The 20,515-nt window shown below is 40.2% G+C and overlaps 1 protein-coding gene across 1 annotated transcript in view; it reads left to right on the top strand.

The window, feature by feature from the left end:
• The window catches only part of MAPK1 (mitogen-activated protein kinase 1), a 110,124-nt gene that overhangs the window by 56,379 nt on the left and 33,230 nt on the right, over positions 1–20,515 (top strand). Inside the window, exons 2-3 of the mRNA XM_028095516.2 lie at positions 7,335–7,517; positions 9,312–9,501. Of these exons, the coding sequence (XP_027951317.1) occupies positions 7,335–7,517; positions 9,312–9,501 (373 nt within the window). The remainder of the gene's footprint in view (positions 1–7,334; positions 7,518–9,311; positions 9,502–20,515) is intronic.

Here is a 20,515-nt window from a genome sequence, read left to right as displayed (position 1 = left end):
CTGTATGGAGCACCACTCCCCTGTTGATGGATGCTTTTAAATTAAACTTTTTATTTTGAGATAATTGTAGAATCACATGCAGTTGTAAGAAATAATACAGAGAGATCCCAGTTTCCCTCTCTGGTAACATCTTGTGTTACAATCATACATTATAGCATACATTACATTACAACACAATACCATAGCTGGGAGATTGGCATTGATACAATTTATAGAGCTCATTCATATATCATTAATTTTATGTGTACTCATTTTTTTTAAAGATTTTTTATTTATTTATTTGAGAGAGAGAATGAGATAGAGAGCATGAGAGGGGAGAGGGTCAGAGGGAGAAGCAGACTCCCTGCTGAGCAGGGAGCCCAATGCGGGACTCGATCCAGGGACTCCAGGATCATGACCTGAGCCGAAGGCAGTCGCCTAACCAACTGAGCCACCCAGGCGCCCTTTCTGTGCAATTTTATCACATATGTAGGTTCATAAACCACTGTCATTCATTTTTGACATCTTGAAATGTTAAATTTTTTCCTTGTTAACATGTCTTTTTTTCCCTTAAATTTTTGTTTTCTAATTTTTAAATTTTTTAATTTTTAAGTAGGCTCCACACCCAGCATTGAAGCCCAATGCAGGGTTTGAACTCACGACCCTGAGATCAAGAGTCGGACATTTGACTGACTGAGCCACCCAGGCACCCTTTAAAAATTTTTTAATTGAAGTATAATTGACAGTATTCTGTTTCTTTCTTTTTTTTTAAGATTTTATTTGAGAGAGAGCGTGTGCAAGAGTGGGAGGAGGGGCAGAGGGAGAGGGACAAGCCGACCCCCTGCTGAGCGGAGAGCCCGATGCAGGGATCAGCTCCAGGACCCTGAGACCATGACCTGAGCCAAAGTCAGACGCTTAACCACCCAGGTTCCCAACTATATTCTATTTCATGTGTACACCATAGTGATTCAACATTTGTATACATTGCTAACAGATTAGCACAATAGGTCTGGTTACCATGTGTTACCCTGCAAAGTTAATACAATATTATTGACTGTTCCCCAAGTTATACATCACATCCCCATGACATATTTGTTTTATAACTGAAAGTTTGTATCTCTTGATTCCCTTCACCCATTTCACCCTGCCCCCAACCCCTTCCCCTGTGGCAACCACCACTCAGTATCAATGAGTCTGGGTTTTGTTTTGTTGTATTTTGTTGTTTAGATTCCACTTAAATGTATATATACACATATGTACATATATACATACACACACACACACACCCCCACATCATCTTTTTCCATTCATCAGCTTAGGTTGTTTCCATAACTTCACTATTGTAAATAATCCTGCAGTGAGCAATGGGTGCACATAATCTTTCTGAATTAGTGTTTCTGTTTTCCTTAGGTAGATACCTAGAGTAGAATTGCTGGATCATATGGTATTTCTATTTTTAATTTTTTGAGGAACCTTCATACTGTTTTCCATAGTGGTTGCACTCCTTTTAAAATAAAAAAAATTAACTGTATTAAAAACCACAACATTTTAACCATTTTTAAGTATACAGTTCAGTAATGTTAAGTATATTCACATTATTGTGCAGCAGATCTATAGAACTTTTTCATCTTGCAAAAGAGAAACTCTGTAACCTTGCACACCATCTCCTCATTTCCTACCTCCCCCAAGCCCTTAGTAACCTCTATTCTACATTCTGATTTTTTATGAATTTGACAACTTAGGTACTACATATGAGTGGAATCATACACAGTACTTTGTGGCTGGCTTATTTCAGTTAATGTCCTCAAGGTTCATCCACATTGTAGCATGTGATAGAATTTCCTTTTTTCAAGGCCGAATAATATTCCAGTGTGTATATATATCAAATTTTTTAAATGTACCCATTCATCCATCAGTGGACATTTGTATTGCTTCCACTTGGCTATTGTGAATAGTGCTGTAGTGAACATGGATGGGCCAATATCTCTTCAAGATCCTATTTTGATTCTTTTGGATATATACCCAGAGTTGGGATTGCTGGGTTTTACGGTAATTCTATATTTAATTTCTTTTTAGAAACTTCCATACTGTTTTCCATAGTGGCATTTTACATTCCCAACAATGCACAGAGGTTCCAATTTCTCCATGCCCTCTCCAACACTTATTTTTTATTTTTTTATTTTGGCAGTCATGATGGGTATGAGGTGATACCTTGTTGCACTTTTTATTTCAATGTCCCTAATAATGAGTGATGTTTAATAACTTTCTATGCTTGTTGGTCATTTGTGTATCTTGTTTGGAGAAATGTCTGTTTGACATGATGTCTCATTTTTAATGTTCTTTTTAATTGAACCCTTCTTAAATTCCTAAGATTAAATATTACTTGGACATAATGGATTTTTAATGTGTTATCAAATTGTATTTACTCATTTTTTGTTGATTTTCAAGCTTGTGCTTATAAAAGAGATTGGTCTTTTTTTTTTTAAGATTTTATTCATTCATTTGTTAGAGAGAGAGAACATGAGCAGGGGGAGGAGCAGAAGGAGAGGGACAAGCAGACTCTGCGCTGGGCACAGAGCCTGACATGGACCTCAGTCTCACAGCCCTGAGATCATGAGCTGAGCCAAAATCAAGAGTCAGATGCTTAACTGACTGAGCCACCCAGGTGCCCCTGTCTTTAGTTTCGGTTTTAGTTCTTTCTCATCATCATCAGTTTTTATTTATTGTTAAAGATTATTTGCTTTATAGAGCTGAGTTAGGAAGATTTTCCTTTTTTTTTTTAAGGTTTTATTTATTTGAGAGAGAGAGGGCACAAGCAGGGGGAGAGAGAGAAACAGACTCCTTGCTGAGCAGGGAGCCCAATGTGGGGCTTGATCCTAGGACCCAGAGATTGTGACCTGAACCGAAGGCAGACACTTAACTGACGAAGCCACCCAGGCACCCCAAGATTTTCCTTTTCTTAATGTTGAACAACTTATTTAAATTTTTGTTTTTGAAAAGAGCAAGTTTATCAGTTCAAAGAAAAAATGTGAATATCTAAAAATAACTCATCCAAAAACTGTATAATTGCATACTGGATTTAGATCCTAAACTGCACCCATAAGTTGTTTACAGAGACACATTTCAAGCAAATGTTGTAGCATGGTATTAGTTGTGGGGGAAATGGAGATGAGCAAAGATTAAATTTTAGAGGAAAGAAAAAAAAAGTTGGTAGTGCCAAAGTGATTTTAAAGCAAAAGCTAACATCAAAACGTCCATGATAAAAAGTATAGCAAAATAAAACAGAGAAAACAAAACTGAGAAATCCAAGGGGAAATGAGGAAATATAGAGTTGTTATGGAAGAGTGTAAACTATTTGTGATCAGTTCTATGACAGATTATGTAAAACAAAAGGAGCTGGAAAACAGATAGGAAATGACCCAACTCCATGGACAGGGTCCTACCTTCTTTTCAAGTGGGAACCAATGAGGAAGATCTTATGCCTTCTCACTCAAAAGAGGTCAGTTGGTTATTTCATCACTTAGTGTTGATACAGTTGGAGGGGCACATTGACCACAACCCTCCCGCCCCAGTCTTACGCTGAAGCATATTTATGGCAATTTATAATGTTGATTTTAAACCAGTATTTTAACCTGTATTCCCTTTTGGTGGACTCATGCTCTATGATTTTTAATTACCCAAAAAGCATTTTAATTTCTAAAAATATTATCAATATTGAATTAGGTTGTTTGAATGACATACCCGTCTGCCTGCTTAACTAAAAATCAGTGGTTTAGGCCCTCATGCAGCAAACCAGAGCAGAATAAGATTTGAGTAGTGGTTCTTTTATTTAAGGATATATATTTCATTTCAGAGTATTGGGGGCACCTAAGTGCTATATATTAACAGTAGTGTGGGAGAATTGAAGTTGAGTAAGGTGCCTCCTACAGCGTAGTTTTGTGATGGAGTCAGACAAATGCATCAGTAATTCTCAGAATAAGCAAACTGACAAATACCATATAGAAGCACAAACCTGAGAAAAAAACTTATTTTACTGTTTTCTATTTCTAGCACTTGAGGAAACAAGCAATGTTTTATTCCCTGTCAGTGTTTTGTTTTTTTTTTAAAGATTTATTTGAGAGAGAGAGAATGAGAGAGAGAGAGCACGAGAGGGAAGAGGGTTAGAGGGAGAAGCAGACTCCCTGCTGAGCCGGGAGCCCGATGTGGGACTTGATCCTGGGACTCCAGGATCATGACCTGAGCCAAAGGCAGTGGCTTAACCAGCTGAGCCACCCAGGTGCCCCATTCCCTGTCAATGTTATTTCATTGCTTCAGTCAGTGGATCAGGCATTGATACTTATTAAAATGGAAAGCTCTTATAGAAAAGATTAAATAGAATATTGATCATAAAGACAGTAGTAACATTCAAGATTAAAATGCATCACAGTGGGGCGCCTGGGTGGCTCAGTTGATTGAGCATCCAGCTCTTGGTTTCGGTTCAGGTCATGATCCTCAGGGTCATGAGATCAAGTCCTGCGTGGGGGCTCCGCACTCAGTGGGGAGTCTACTTCAAGATTCTCTTCCTCTGCCTCTCCCCCCACTCGCTCACTCTAAAATAAATAAATCCATCACAAAATTGAAGACATAATTACTGCTTCTGCTTGGAATTCTGTTAAGTCAGACCTTGAGGTCAACTTGGAAAGAACTGGGCCCTGTGTAACAGCTATGGAACTTTTTTTTTTAATTAATTTATTTTTTTAGTAATCTCTACACCCAACGTGGGGCTCAAACTCATGACCCTGAGATCAGGAGTCACATGCTCTGCTGAGCCAGCCAGGCACCCCTGGAACTCTTTTTTTGAAGAATACTTTATAGGTTTTGTTATAAATTACCCAATATTATGGTTAAATACCTTGAAAAAAAAAAAGGAGCCACCCTGGAAAGGAGTATGGAGGTTCCTCAAAAAGTTAAAAATAGAATTACCATATGATCCAGTAATTCCACTACTGAGTATTTACCTAAAGAATACAAAAACACATGGATAAAGAAGATGTGGTCCATATATACAATGGAATATGACTCAGCCATCAGAGAGGATGAATACCCAGCTTTTACATCAACATGGATGGGACTGGTGGAGATTATGCTAAGTGAAATAAGTCAAGCAGAGAAAGTCAATTATCATATGGTTTCACTTATTTGTGGAACATAAGGAGTAACAATGAGGACATTAGGAGGAGGAAGGGAAAAATGAGGGGGTGGGAATTGGAGGGAGAGATGAACCATGAGAGACTATGGACTCTGAGAAACAAACTGAGAGTTTTAGAGGGGAGGGGGGTGGGGGGATGGGCTAGCCCGGTGATGGGTATTAAGGAGGGCACGTACTGCATGGAGCACTGGGTGTTATACGAAAACAATGGATTGAGGATCACTACATCAAAAACTAATGATGTATGGTGACTAACATAACATAATAAAATTAAAAAAAAATACAAAAACACTAATTCGAAGACACGTGCACCCCTGTGTTTATTGCAGTATTATTTATAGTAGCCAACTTATGGAAGCAATCCAATTGTCCATCAACAGAAGATAAGTGGATGAAAATATATGTATATACAATGGAATATTACTCGAGTAGCCATTAAAAAAGAATAAAGTCTTGGCCATTTGCAGTGACATGGATGGTTCTAGAGGGTATTATGCTAAGTGAAATAAGTCAGAGAAGATAAATACTGTATGATTTCATTCATATATGGAATTTAAGATACAAAAGAAATGAACAAAGAAAAAAGACAAAAAAATAGATTCTTCCTTCCTACACCCCTCCCACCACTCTTAAATATAGAGAACAAATGTTACCGGAGGGAGGTGGCTGGGGGGATGGATGAAATACGTGAAGGGACACTTATGATGAGCACTGAGTACTATCTATATAGAATTGTTGAATCACTGTTGTACACCTGAATCTAACGTAACTGTACATTAATTATACTGGAATTTAAAAAAAAATTTTTTTCAAAAAGGAAGGCCTAGGATGCCCAGAAACTAGCTTTTTTTTTTTTAAAGATTTATTTGAGAGAGAGAGAGCACGTGTGAGTCGGGGGAGAGGCAGAGGGAGAGAGAGACTCTCAAGTAGACTCCCTGCTGAGCCCAGAGCCTGTCGCTGCGGGGCTCAGTCGCACAACCCTGAGATCATGACCTGAGCTGAAATGAAGAGTCAGATGCTTAACCACCTGAGCCACCCAGGTACCCCCAAACTAGCATTTTTAACAGGAATGTCGGGTGATCCTGATGCAGGGGTCTGGGGACCACAATTTGAGCAGCACTTTAGTTGAGTGATGGGGGTCATCCACTGGTGGCAACCTATCAATGCAACATGTACCCAAATAGAGTGAGATAGAAAGAGAACTTCCTAAGAAAAGGATGTAAGCCTAAGGTACTTTGGAAAAAGAAGGCTTAGGGAGATTAATCCTTTGGGTAAATGAATTATCCTCTCTGTAACTGAGGGAATCTGACCTCGACAATGTACGTGAAAACATTGCTGTCCTCTACTTTTGAAGGTATTGTGAAGACAAAATGTAATTATGTATATGAAGAGCTTTGAAGAGCAAAGTTTTTTTTTAATGTGTTATAATAAATTTCAAAACCATGTAATATTTACCAATACCATCTTAAAATGTGATTTTTTTTCCCTTATGGCTTTTGTGTTTTATGGTTAAAAACCACTTTAGTACACATAGAACCATCATTTTTCTTCACCAAGAATAATTTGTTTATCATTTATATGAAGGTCAGTCCTGGAACTATATGAGCCTACATAAATTGATTACTTGAAACAGTTAAAAAAGAAAAAAAGAAAGAGTCATGTCATTTTGCAAATAAGACAAATATGCAAGCAATCAAGGTGTCCTCTTGGGTCCATTTTTCTTAGGGATAAAGATGTGGTTGATGGTCATTTGACTGTTTCTGCTGAGTCAGAGGAATCTAATACAACAATAGGAAGTTGTTTTGGAGACAGAAATGATTACTCTCACCAAAATGCAGTTGCTGTTAAAAACTGGGAAAATGTTTTGTGCATGTGTGTGTGACATAAAACCATGTTCCTGGACTTAAGACAGTGGGCATCCACACATTTACCAGGGCTGGGCCCTCTTAAGTTTGAGATTTTAGTATGTGCTGCATTGCACCGGCTGCATCCTTCCTACCTTGAGGCTTTTTTGTGGATAATATACATGCTGCCTTCATGTGTATGAAACAAGTATTTACCCAGAGTACTAAACATTTAATACTTTACTGATTTTTATTCTTTCTGCCAAGATGTTCCCAAACTATTCTAAATGCCATCTCTCTCTTCTTCCATTTTTTTTTTTTAGCTCTGCTTATGATAATGTCAACAAAGTTCGAGTAGCTATCAAGAAAATCAGTCCTTTTGAACACCAGACCTACTGCCAGAGAACCCTGAGGGAGATAAAAATCTTACTGCGCTTCAGACATGAGAACATCATTGGAATCAATGATATTATTCGAGCACCAACCATCGAGCAAATGAAAGATGTGTATCCTTTTCAGACAGCTGACTCCACTGATTGGTCACCTTGTTTAGGAACTGTAACTTGAAATACCTGGATTTATCAGAGTAAAGGAAAAGTATATAAAGCACATTAAAGGGGAAATTATAATCTGCTTGCTATTTACTAGAAGACTTGTATAATTTTTTTCTTTGATTCATTTTTTCAGTTGTCAGTAACTATTCTTAGTGTCTTTTAGCAAATCCAGTATTTTCTCTGTCCATTTCAGTAAAGATTTTGTTTAAGTGTAGTTATGGAAAAATCTTAACACCATTTCCAGTCATGTTTTTTCCATTCAAGGTATGGTTTGTTATGGTAAAAAGAGAAGGAATGAACAGTAGACTAAGAAAGAGGGTGCCCTGGATATCACCTGGTCAAATCCAGACTATCCTGATCTTAGACAATGTCATTCACCTCTAGGGCTCTTTTCTCATCTTAAGAATTAAGGTACTAGCCTGGCCTTCATCATCTTTAAAGCTGACTCAGCTCTGAAATTATGTTATTAACTGTCAGCAACATTTAGAAATCTGGACTAAGCAGGTCCAGAGGATGCTGCCTGATTAAAGACTGCATTTGAAAGATAGAAGCATTAAGTATACTGAAGAGGGTTTGCCAGAGAAAAGTTACTATTCGGGCTAGTACAGCATTCCTACCAGTTTTCCCAGTTTGCATTCTGCCCCTCTAGGGATAGGCAGCTCACTGTCTCTAGGCAGCCCTTTCCATTTTTAAACAGCCCTGTTACCAAGTTGTAGTGTTATTTTAAGTGAAATGCCTCCTGCTGCTACCACCTGTTGTCCTCCTTTACCTTTTACTAGGAAAATCAAGTCTCTTTCAAGATGATAAGTTTTCAATTTCTGTTTCCTCTGAATCCCATACTGTGTCTTATCTAGCATGAATCTATAAAGGACTTACAATAATATTTACACAGAAATGAATAAGAGAAATGCAAAAACACTGTTAATGAAATAATAATCTGGTGAAGTTAAAGCTAAAGAGTTTTAGAATTTAATTTCTGTAAGAAGGAAGTCAGCCACAGATAAAATTCTAGGTGGCTTAGATACACAGATCTAAGAAAGAAAGCAAGAGGAGCAAAACCAGCATGAGCCTCTTAGCATGACTTCCCAATACTCTCATTTATTTAGGTTCTTAACCTTAATTGAAGAGTCAAGCACATAGAAGGCTGAATTTAGTAGCGATGTGTTCTAGGGCTGTATTTCCAAAGGTTTTAAAAGCCCTTTGCAGTAATCCTTGGAGAGGTTTTGTTGATGGTGGACTAGGAGGTTGAGACTTAAAGATTAGCCAGTATTTCCATAACAGCATGTCTCATCTCAGTCTAGGCCTATTATTGGTCACATCAGGTAGATATTAATGCCTGTTTCATAGGACCTAAGAAGGGGTTAACTAGGGGCTCCTGGGTGGCTCAGTTGTTAAGTGTCTGCCTTTGGCTCAGGTCATGATCCCAGGGTGCTGGGATCGAGCCCCGCATCGGGCTCCCTGCTCTGCGGGAAGCCTGCTTCTCCCTCTCCCACTCCCCCTGCTTGTGCTCCCTCTCTCGCTGTGTATCTCTCTCTCAAATAAATAAATAAAATCTTAAAAAAAAAGGGGGGGTTAACTATTTTAGATTTCTTCCATAGACGTGTATACCAAGTTTTCAACAGTTTCTCATTTTCCTTACACTTCTCATGATATAATAATGGACTGTTTGGGGAGAGGGTTCATTTTGATTTCAGTGTACTTTGCTAAGTGTAACCAGATATTTGTTACCTTAACCTGTCTAAACAGATATATAGTACAGGACCTCATGGAAACAGATCTCTACAAGCTCTTGAAGACGCAACACCTCAGCAACGACCATATCTGCTATTTTCTTTACCAGATCCTCAGAGGGTTAAAATATATCCATTCAGCTAATGTACTGCACCGTGACCTCAAACCTTCCAACCTGCTGCTCAACACCACCTGCGATCTCAAGGTCGGCCAGGTTACTTACTCCTAGGGTGATATATGTTGGAAAAAACTCTTTCACTGGAGCATATTTATATTGTTACTCATATTTAAAATCATACCAGAAATACATGAAGACATGTTTATGCCCTCCCCTATGCAAGTAGGAAGTGCTAGTCCTCTTCTTCTCCATCCAATTGTTCCTTCCTCTCCAGAGGTAACCACTATAACATATTGGTATATTTCCTTCCAAAGTTCTTGCTATTCTCTTACATATATGTGTAATTTATGCTTACATATATAAAAGCAGGATCATGTGCATTATGTATAGGTTAAAAAAATCATTGGTAACCTTTTTCTTCAATAAATTTTATACAAAGAACACTCAGAAAATAGCAGAAAACTTAACCTTAATGACTTTAGTACCTAAGACATTCCCAATAAATAGGAGAACCCTAGATCCTTACAGTCCTCAGAGTTCTCTTAAAAATGGGCGGCATTTGCATACATATATTTCTATTTTAATAGTAGCAGAGCTAAACAAGGAGGGAAATCTAAGGATGGATTAGATATGAAGGGATGTGGATTCATCTAATAAAAATGCAAGAAGACGGGGCACCTGGGTGGCACAGTCTTTGGGCGTCTGCCTTCGGCTCAGGTCATGATCCTGGGGTCCTGAGATCGAGCCCTGCATCGGGCTCCCTGCTCGGCCGGAGGCCTGCTTCTCCCTCTCCCACTCCCCCTGCTTGTGTTCCTGCTCTCGCTATCTCTCTGTCAAATAAATAAAAAAAAATCTTTTTTTTTTAAAGATTTTATTTATTTATTTGTCAGAGAGAGAGAGACAGAAAGCACACAAGCAGGGGGAGTGGTAGGCAGAGGGAGAAGCAGGCTCCCCGCTGAGCAGGGAGCCCGATGTGGGACTCGATCCCAGGACCCCGGGATCATGACCTGAGCCGAAGGCAGACGCTTAACCGACTGAGCCACCCAGGCGTCCCAATAAACAAAATCTTACAAAAATGCAAGAAGACCTAGATAAATGTAAAGATATCCAATGTCTGGATTGCAAGACTTAATACTGTTTAGAAGGCAGAGCTCCCCCAAATTGATCTACACAGTAAGTGTGATCCCTGACAAAGCTCTAGGTGGCTTTTTTGCAGATATGGACAGACTGGTCCTGAAATGCATATGGAAATTCAAAAGACCCAAAATAGCCAAAATCATCTTATGAAAAAACAAAATTGGAGGACTTATTACACTTCTTGATTTCAAAACTTACTACAAAACTATAGTAATCAAGACACTGATATTGGTATAAGAGTGGGGCATATAGATCAATGAAATAAAATTGGGAGTTAATAAATAAACCTGTATGTTTATGATAACTGATTTTTGGTGAGAGGGCCAAGATCATTCTTTTTAACAAATGATTGAAGTGCTGGGACAACTGTATATACGCTCATACCATGTATAAAAATTAACACAAAACAGATCAAAGACCTAAAAATTTCTTTTTAAGATTTTAATTTGAGGGGCGCCTGGGTGGTTCAGTCGATTAAGCGTCTGCCTTTGGCTCAGGTCATGATCCCAGGTCCTGGGATTGAGCCCAGCAGCATCAGGCTCCCTGCTCAGTGGGGAGCCTGCTTCTCCCTCTCCCTCTGCCACTCTCTCTCCCTCTGCCACTCCCCTTGCTTGTGCTCTCTTGTGCTCTCTCTCTCTCTCTGTCAAATATATATATATATAAATAAAAGCTTAAAAATTTTTTTTAATTTGAGAGAGCAAGCACATGTGCACGCATGCATGCGTATGAGCCAGGGTAGGGGCAAAAGGGGAGGGAGAGGGACGAGCGGACTCCCTGCTGAGTGTGGAGCCAGTTGCCAGCCAGTCCCAGGACCCTGTGCTGAAGTTGGATGCTGCTTAACCAACTGAGCACCCAGGTGCCCCTAAAGACCTAAATTTAAGAGCTAAACTAGAATAGGCTTCAAAAACCTAGGAGTGAGTCTTCGCAGTCTTGCATTAGACAGATCCTATTAGACATGACACCAAAAGCACAAGCAACTAAAGGGGAAAAAAATTGATTTCATCTCGATTAGGAACCTGTGTTACAGAGTAAACCATCAAGTGAAAAGACAACCCACAAAATGAGAGAAAATATTTGTAAATCATGTATCTGATAAGAGACTTACATGTAGAATGTATGAAAAACTCTTATAACTCAACAATAAAAGATAAATAGACCAGTTTAATATTCGGCAAAGGATCTGAATGGACATTTTTCTAAAAAAGTTATGCAAATGGCCAGTAAGTACGTGAAAAATGTTTGGTATCATAAGTCAGGTAATGCAGATCAAAACCACAATGAGATACCAATTTATACATACTAGGATGGCTATAATCAAAAAGTCAGATGATAAGTGTTGGTGAGGAGTTCACTCCTAAGTAAAATGAAAATATGTCCACACAAAAACTAGCATACAAGTAATCTAAAGTAGCATAATAGTCCAAAAGTGGAAACAATTTGAATGCCCATTTGATGATGAATAAATAACATATGGTAGATCCATATAATGGAATAAAAAGGAATGGAGTACTGATACATGCTACAATGTGGATGAACTTCAGAAAATTATTATGTAAGTGAAAGAAGTCAGTCATAAAAGACTACATATTACGTGGTTCTATTTACATGAAATGTCCAGAATAGATAAATCTGTAGCACAGAAAGTGGGTAAAATAAAATCCTAGGCAGGTAGGATTGGGGAGGAATGGGGAGACTGCTAATAGATACAAGATTTCTTCTGTGGTTACAAAAATATTCTAAAATTAGATGGTGGTAATGGTTGTGTACCCTGTGAGTATAATATCAAAACCATTGAATTGTATACCTTAAGTGGGTGAATTATATGGTATGTGAATTATATCTCAAAGCTATTTAAAAAGTGCATTTAGATGTATAGCAGTGATCATTTCTTGGACTTCAGTTTAACAGACATTCTTGTGAGAAGCCCTTAGGGAATACCTGGCAAGGGAGAGGGAGGAATGTCTCCCCCTGCAATCTGAAAACTGATAGATCAGAAGTCTGATAAACGATAGATGATTGTTTATATCTGCTGTAATATAATATCTGCTGTAACTGAGATACTGAAAAGAATAGTATACAAATGCAAAGGAGAGAAGTGGGTTAGTTCTGGCTTTGAGAGGCATCAGGAAGCAGGTGGTGTCCATGCTGGTCCTTTAGAGATGGGCAGGCTTTCAGTAAGGGAGTGGCTGTGTTGGGCAAAGAGTATCATAGTAGGCAAAAGGAACAACAGAAAGGGAAGTAAGTTAAGGGATTAGTGCATAAACACTGAGGCCTGCTTTGTGTGGCTGCAGCTTTGGATGAGTAATAGGAAGTCATTGAGGCTAAGCTGGAGCTGTTGGTTGGAGGTAGATCTTGGAGAACTTTCTGGAACTGTCTAAAAAAAAGCAATGGGTTCTGTCACCAGGTGGTCGGTCAGCTTAGTCACTATCATTGAGTGTCTGAAACAGGGTGACCAACATTCTGTGAGATGTGGTAAAGGGTAGCTTCCTACATTAGATACAGTTCGGTTGGACTCTGTCACCTCTTGGGATCCTACAAAGTTAGATTCATGTCTTTTATGGGGCGTAACCAGATCCTTTCCCATGGATCTGCAACTGAAAGCCAGGTGGGCACAAAAGGAATGAAGCTGTTGGTAGGAATGGTCACACTTCATTGACTGTTAGTGATTTTCTTGAAAAATTATGGTATTTTTATGTCTCCTAGTTCTTTTTTCTTTCTATTTCTTACCACAACTCTGTTATGATAGATTGCTTTTGTTTGTTTTTAGAGAAACATTCTCAATCAGTATTTTCAGTATGTAATATTTTTGGGAAAAGTTGACTCCTAACTTCTGTTTGAAAATGCTCATCCTTAAGAAGAAAACAAACAGAACCAGACTACTTTGTTGTCTGTTCACTATTTGTGAGTTTGTCTTTACCTAGGGCCATTTTATTCATACTCACCAAAATTTACACCCACGTTGATAGATCTGTGTTGTTGGCCATCTGTACAATCCATGTATTGTTTTCAAAACCCAGTATAACACAGAGATCCAGAAACACAATAGGATAATTTAGATATTTACAGTGGTACAATTCACCCACATTTTGAAATGTACATATGGGGTGTGCGTCATTTACATGGGCATAAATATTCAGGAGAGAATCTCATTGTAATGATGAGTATGGTATGTCATCTCTGATTTGTCATGGTGAGCATGTCCCAAAGGTGGGTCAGGATACAGTGGCAGTTTAGTTGCATATATGCGGGTTGAGAGAGCACCAGTGAGGAAAAGGGTCTTTCTTGCTTGAGCCCTGAAATCACTGTATATCCATCACATCCTCAGTACCCTGGGGTGACCATGGTACCTGTACTACAGGCCCCCGTGCCTAGAAAGTTTGTAACCGGTGATCTTACCTCTTGTTATTTAGGGTTTTTTGAATTTTCAAGTAGATAGTCATGTCATTTCTTCCTTTTTCCATGGCTTTTTTTTTTTTAAGATTTTATTTATTCATTTGAGACACAGAGATAGAGAGAGGGAGAGAGCATGAGCAGGGAGAGAGGCAGAGGGAGAGGGAGAGGGAGAAGCAGGCCTCCTGCTGAGCCAGGAACCTGATGTGGGACTCGATCCCAGGACCCTGGGATCATGACCTGAGCCGAAGGCAGCCGCTTAACCGACTGAGCCACCCAGGCGCCCCTTCCATGGCTTCTCTTACTAAAGTATTTCTTTCTCTTGAGCCCTTGGGATATCAGCTGTTATTAATGTCTTTAGACTTTTAACTTTTGACTTTCGTACTAGTCAAGGCCAACAGCAGTAAGATTTCTTTCTCACTTCCATAAACATGCTTTGCACTTGTTATTTGAAGCCCTGAGATAAGTAGATGTTGACCTCTTAGAACCCCTCTGGGAGCCTCTCTTGTAGACTCCTATTTTATTTCTCAGGGCCACAGAAACACAAGGATTATAGATCCTATTTGGAGATTCTGCTAGCATATTTCTAGTGGAACTACCAGGGGAATGAGGTCTCTAGCACTCTGTGTCCTTGATGCTTGCTAGACAGAGCCCACAGAAATCCCAACTGGAGTCCCAGGGTGCTAGGATCACAGTGTTAATTAGTTCGGGTTATGCCTGGGAAGGACTCTGGAAGATAGGAAATGAAACCTGTCTTTGCTGGAAGTCAGTTTATGTTTCTTATACCATATGCTACTTGTCCATACCTTCCTTTGTATGGAATTATAATGAATATTTTTTTTATTTTGTAGCCTTCACAGTTTTTAGTCATTGCCATGTAAATATGGCTAGCCTTCAATGTTGTGGTGTTTTTTTTTTTTTTAAGATTGTATTTATTTATTTGACAGAGAGACATAGCGAGAGAGGGATCACAAGCAGGGGGAGTGGGAGAGGGAGAAGCAGGCCTCCCGCTGAGCAGGGAGCCCGATGCGGGGCTCGATCCCAGGACCCTGGGATCATGACCTGAGCCGAAGGCAGACGCTTAATGACTGAGCCACCCAGGTGCCCCTTTTTTTGTCTGTTTTTTTAAATCATACGAGCTTTTCATTGATGACTGTGAATGGAGTTGTGAAATCTTTTAGAGGTCTAAACCCCACATATCTCTCTTTATTTTTTAAATTGTAACCAATAACTTTTGAGAACCTGCTTTTTCTGTGTCCTGTACTAGGCATGGGGGATACAAGTAATAAAATAAGGTAGCCCTTATACCGACTCACTGTTCTGAAAATCAGTCGCTAAAGGAAAGGGATGAAACGTTTTTCCTGTCTTTCCAATAGGATTTGTGCATCAGCGTAAATAGCTCCAGTTGATGAACAATGGCTCTTTAAAAAGAATGCCAGCTAGTTAATGCAGAACAAATAACAAAACTAGAAAAATCACCATTTTGTAACTTCCAATGAAATAATTGGTTTATACAGTATAATTCGTGGATCCTCTGCTCACTTTGCTCAGACTCTCAGACCCTACGTGGGCTGCTGCTGCCTCCCCACATGAATTCCCTCTTCATCTCACACCTAGACCATGCCGTGATCCTGGAGTTCCCTCTTACCTCTGCTTGGGTGCATCATACCCCCGTGGGCCACTGCGGTTCTCCCAACCCCACAGAGATCCTTATGTCACATGACCTCCCCCTTAAGGGCTTTTGGACTGGATTTCCTGCAGGGAGAGGATGAGGAAGAACAACTGCACATTTAGGTTTTTTTTTTTTAAAGATTTTTATTTATCTATATGAGAGAGAGAGAATGAGAGAGAGCATGAGAGGGAAGAGGGTCAGAGGGAGAAATAGACTCCCTGCTGAGCAGGGAGCCCGATGTGGGACTCGATCCCGGGACTCCAGGATCACGACCTGAGCCGAAGGCAGTCGCTTAACCAACTCAGCCACTCAGGTGCCCCCATTTAGTTTTAATCTTAAAGAAATAGCTATATTGCAGCATTCAGCATGAGAGGTTATATTGTCCTTCCTAGTGAAGGAATACTAGGAATTCCAGTTACTAATTTTTCCTTCCTCAATATTGCCACTTTGGTGTAATTTTACTAATGTTGTTTAACATAAGATTTTAACCCTGGTAACTGTACCCTGATTTTTATTTATTTATTTTTTTTTTTAAGATTTATTTATTATTTATTTTTGAGAGAGTGAGAATGAGAGAGAGAGAAGAGTACATGAGAGTGGGGAGGGTTAGAGGGAGAAGCAGGCCCCTCGCTGAGCAGGGAGCCCGATGTGGGACTCGATCCCGGGACTCCAGGATCATGACCTGAGCCGAAGGCAGTTGCCCAACCAACTGAGCCACCCAGGCGCCCCTGATTTTTATTTTTTAAAAGATTATCAGTAATTCAGATATTGTGAAAAATGATCACCACTAGAGTCTGTGCCAATTAATCCACCCCAGTTGTTGTGCTTCCTCTAAACATATAAAGTAAGTCATTTATTGACCAAACATCAAGTGTCCACCATGTATGTGACATTTAGGAATAACAGATCAGTCAAGTGCTGCCTTTTTCTAGGGAGTTGATTCTCTTTTAGCTGGGGAGATAGGCATATGCACAGCTAACTATCAGGGATTGTGGGATGTATTTCTACCCCATTATATTATTATTATTATTAGATATTATTAGATATATTTCTTATATGTGTCTAACAAAGTATTAGAGGAGTTTAGGGGCACCTGGGTGGCTCAGTCGTTAAGCATCTGCCTTCGGCTCAGGTCATGATCCAGGGTCCTGGGATTGAGCCCTGCATTGGGCTCCCTGCTCAGCAGGAAGCCTGCTTCTCCCTCTCCCACTCCCCCCTGCTTGTGTTCCCTCTCTCACTGTGTCTCTCTGTCAAATAAATAAATAAATAAAATCTTAAAAAAAAAAAAAGTATTGGAGTTTAGAAAAGTGAGCAGTCAGTTCTTGGGGGGGGTGTTTGATTCTGGGAAACTTCTCAGAAAGGGTAACTTTCAAGCTGGGTTTAGGGTAAGGGAATGGCATGGATAGGGCACTCAGTGGAGAGGTCATTGCACAGTTAGGTCATAAAAGCAGGTATAGTGTGGAGTCACTAGGAGCAGATGTGGGCAGAGAAGATGGTGGGAGAGAAGAGATCAGGAAGGTAGTTTGGTGGCACCATGTGAATGGTCTTGAAGGTTACACTTAAGTAATTTGGGTTTCAGGGCATGTGGGTGGTTCAGTTGGTTAAGCATCTGATTTTTGAGACAGAAAGGTGACTTATATTTTAGAAACAACGTTTAGGCAGGAATTTAGAGGATGAATTAGCTTGCAGGTGGGTAACCAAGCTAGTCTCCCTAATTCCAGACAAACTAAACTGAATCTCAATTAAGGCCATGGCAGTTGAGATGTGGAAGCAGTCAATTCAAGAGCTGTTTTAGGAGGTTTCAGGTCTAGTTGCCACCTCTGCCCCTCACATTTGCTCAGCTAGATATTTTAGGGCCTTGCTCTGGCTTTCCCCAGGTCTTTCTGTGGTTGGCATATTTTCTTCAGTGGCTCAGTATCACTTCAGTGGGGCCTCCTCGGAGAGTGCCTGTCTCAGCACAAGCACTGTGTCCACTACCACTGTATTAGCTGTTTCTTGCTCTGTAACAAATCACCTGAAAAGGTAGTGGTCTGAAACAAGAATAATCATGTATTAGCTCATAGTTTCTGTGGGTCAGGAATTTAGTCAAGGGGTAGCAGTGATGACGGGTTTCTGCTCTTATGTCTGGATCTCAGCTAGAAGATGCAAAGGTAGGGGCTGGTATCCTCTTGTGTACCTGGCAGTTGATACTGGCTGTCACCTGGAACACCCACGTATAGCCCACGTGTCGGTTTCCTCCTGAGGTGGGCAGAAGGTTCCAGGTACCCCAGTAGAGAGAGAGCCAGGTGGAAGTCATGTTGCATTTTATGATGTAACCTCTGAAGTCACATAGTATCGCTTCTGCTATGTTCTCTTAGTTCAAGCTGTTATAAAGGTTTGCCCAGATTCAAGAGGAGGGAAGATAGATCCTACCCTCTTGATACAAGTTCAAAGACCTTAAAAGAAGAGCATGGAGGATTGGGTTATAATGATGTGTCCCTTTTTAGAAAATAAATCTGCCATAGTTATTCCACTTATCCTACGTCTTTGTAGTTATTTAGGAATCTAACCACCCCATCTAAAACAGCTTCCATTTCTTTGTCCACACTCCGAGAGGAGCATGGAAACATCAGCTTCAATACATGGCCTCCCTCATATGTGAATTTCTTATATCTGGCTCTCTAAATCTCTCTGGGACTTATTTTTTTATTCAGCTAGCCCATGAAAAGCTGTGTATCAAGTCTGGACCCATCCAGTCTCTGTCATACCAGGCATGGGGGCGATGAAGGATCTTTGGCCATGGTCTGGGGTTTGTGATGGTTTTGCTCTGCTGACAAGATGCAGTATTTCTTGTCTGTACAATTCAAAATGTGGCTTTTAGGTGTCCATTTATACAACAGAGGGCGGACTGAATGGTAAACTTTGGTTGAATTTGAATCAGATGAAGTGTTAGCCCTAAAAAGAGAAACTATGTGTCACAGATATATTGAAGAGTTCAAGCCACAGAATTAAAATGAATTGGTGGTAGGGCAACGTGGCAGGTGATAGCTCGGAATGGCTTAGAGGACTTGCCTCCAGATGTAAGAAGAAATCATCAATAGTTGTTTCTCTGAGTTGGAAGTCATGCCAAAGAGGACTATGTTGCATGAGCCTCCTGGGCATGATTACTAGGAAGCCTTCCTGCAGTTGGTGTCACTGGAATTGGTAGAAAGGGCTTGAAAGAAACAAACAGGGTGCCAGGTACATTGAAAACCTCAAGATCAGCCAGGCCAAAGTTAGAACTTACTGTGATCCCGCATAAAAGGTTATGGTCATACATCAACCAGGTCCTCTGACAGGCCCGTAACTTTTGGGAGTGTAATGGCATCAGCAAGCAAGCCAGCTTTGAAAGGTGATGGTGGTGCTTATGGTGGAAGTTAACAGACCGAAGTTAGGGGAGTACAGTGGCCAGAGTTAGCATCAGAGCTACGGAGCAGGACCCAGGGTTTCCTCACCAGGTGACTCAGTACACATAGGAAATGGCCTTTCATAGAGTAAGTGGCAAGCAGATATGACATTTGCTTCTTTTGAAGACACAGTAAGTTGGTGGGAATTGTGCAGCCACAAATACATAACTCTTCCTGATGAGTGGTATAGTTGAAATCTGTTGCAGGACCTGTGGGATCAGAGGCACTATATGGTGATGTCGGTGTCCAAGGCTAGAGGAAGACATTTGTGAGGTGGATGGGAGCTTTCTGAAGTTGAGTTGAGACACCCACCTCTGGGGTATTTAAGCGAAGATCGATGTCCATTTAAGTCCTATGAATATCTCTTAAGCGTGTCCTTTTCTTGTCTCCATTTTTATGGCCTGAGCCCAGGCTCTTACCATTTCTTAACTGAATTAGAGCAGTAAGGCTCCAAAACAGTCTGTTTTCCAGGCTGCTTTGTCCTATACTCTGGCCTGTCTTTATTAACATGTCTCTCTCTTTCTCAAGTTAGTTCTCCAGATGCCAAGGAATTAAAATATCCTCCAATTGTATGAGTCTAAGTACAGTTGACCCTTGAACAACACAGGGATATGGGGCACCAACACCCGCCCCCCCACACACACACAATAAAAAATCTGCATATAACTGACTCCTCCCAAGTTTAATAGCCTTCTATTGACCAGGAACTTTAACCAACAACATCAAGTCAATTAACATATTTTGTATGTCATACGTATTATACACTGTATTCCTGCAATAATACCTAATTTAATTTTTTTGGGTATTTCTAGGCTACACAGTTCATCTGTGAGTTTTTTCAGATTGTTGCAAATCTCCAAAAAGTTTTCCAGTATATTTATTGGAGAAAAAGTAATGTGTGAGCAGACTTGCATAGTTTAAACCCATATTCTTCAAGAGTCAACTGTATATTATAGTTAAATTTTATATGTGTTGTTGGAGTCTGGAGTAGCACCAAACTATTGGATAGCCAGCGGGTACTTTTGTGAGTCAGGAGAAATTAGAAGCTGGATATTTACCTAAAAAAAAATCATCTTCAGGGCACCTGAGTGGCCCAGTCAGTTGGGTGTCTGCCTTTGGCTCGGGTCATGATCCCAGGGTCCTGGGATAGAGCCCTGCATTGGGCTCCCTGCTTAGTGGAGAGCCTGCTTCTCCCTCTTCCTCTGCTGTTCCACCTGCTTGTGCGCTCTCTCTGTCTCTGTTAAATAAATGAAACCTTAAAAAATAAACTCATCTTCAGTGTATGAAACCTCTTGTAAGGCTTTGGGAGTGGATTTGACTACATGGAAGAGAAGGAGGTGGGAAGAATCTTTGGAGGTACCTGCATTTGTGGAACAGGTGGAAGAATGACAGGAAGTGAAATCTGGAGGAACGAGGCAAGTGCAGGTCAAGGAGCGGATCTAGCAGTGTTAATCGTCAAGGGGCCGGCAGGAGTCGG

Source organism: Eumetopias jubatus, unplaced genomic scaffold (genome assembly GCF_037043125.1).
Source record: "Eumetopias jubatus isolate StellerSeaLion01/CBP00866 unplaced genomic scaffold, mEumJub1_p1.0 scaffold_16, whole genome shotgun sequence".
NCBI lineage: Eukaryota > Metazoa > Chordata > Mammalia > Carnivora > Otariidae > Eumetopias > Eumetopias jubatus.
Note: the sequence above shows the minus strand (reverse complement) of the source record. Positions and strands in the feature narration are given on the sequence as shown.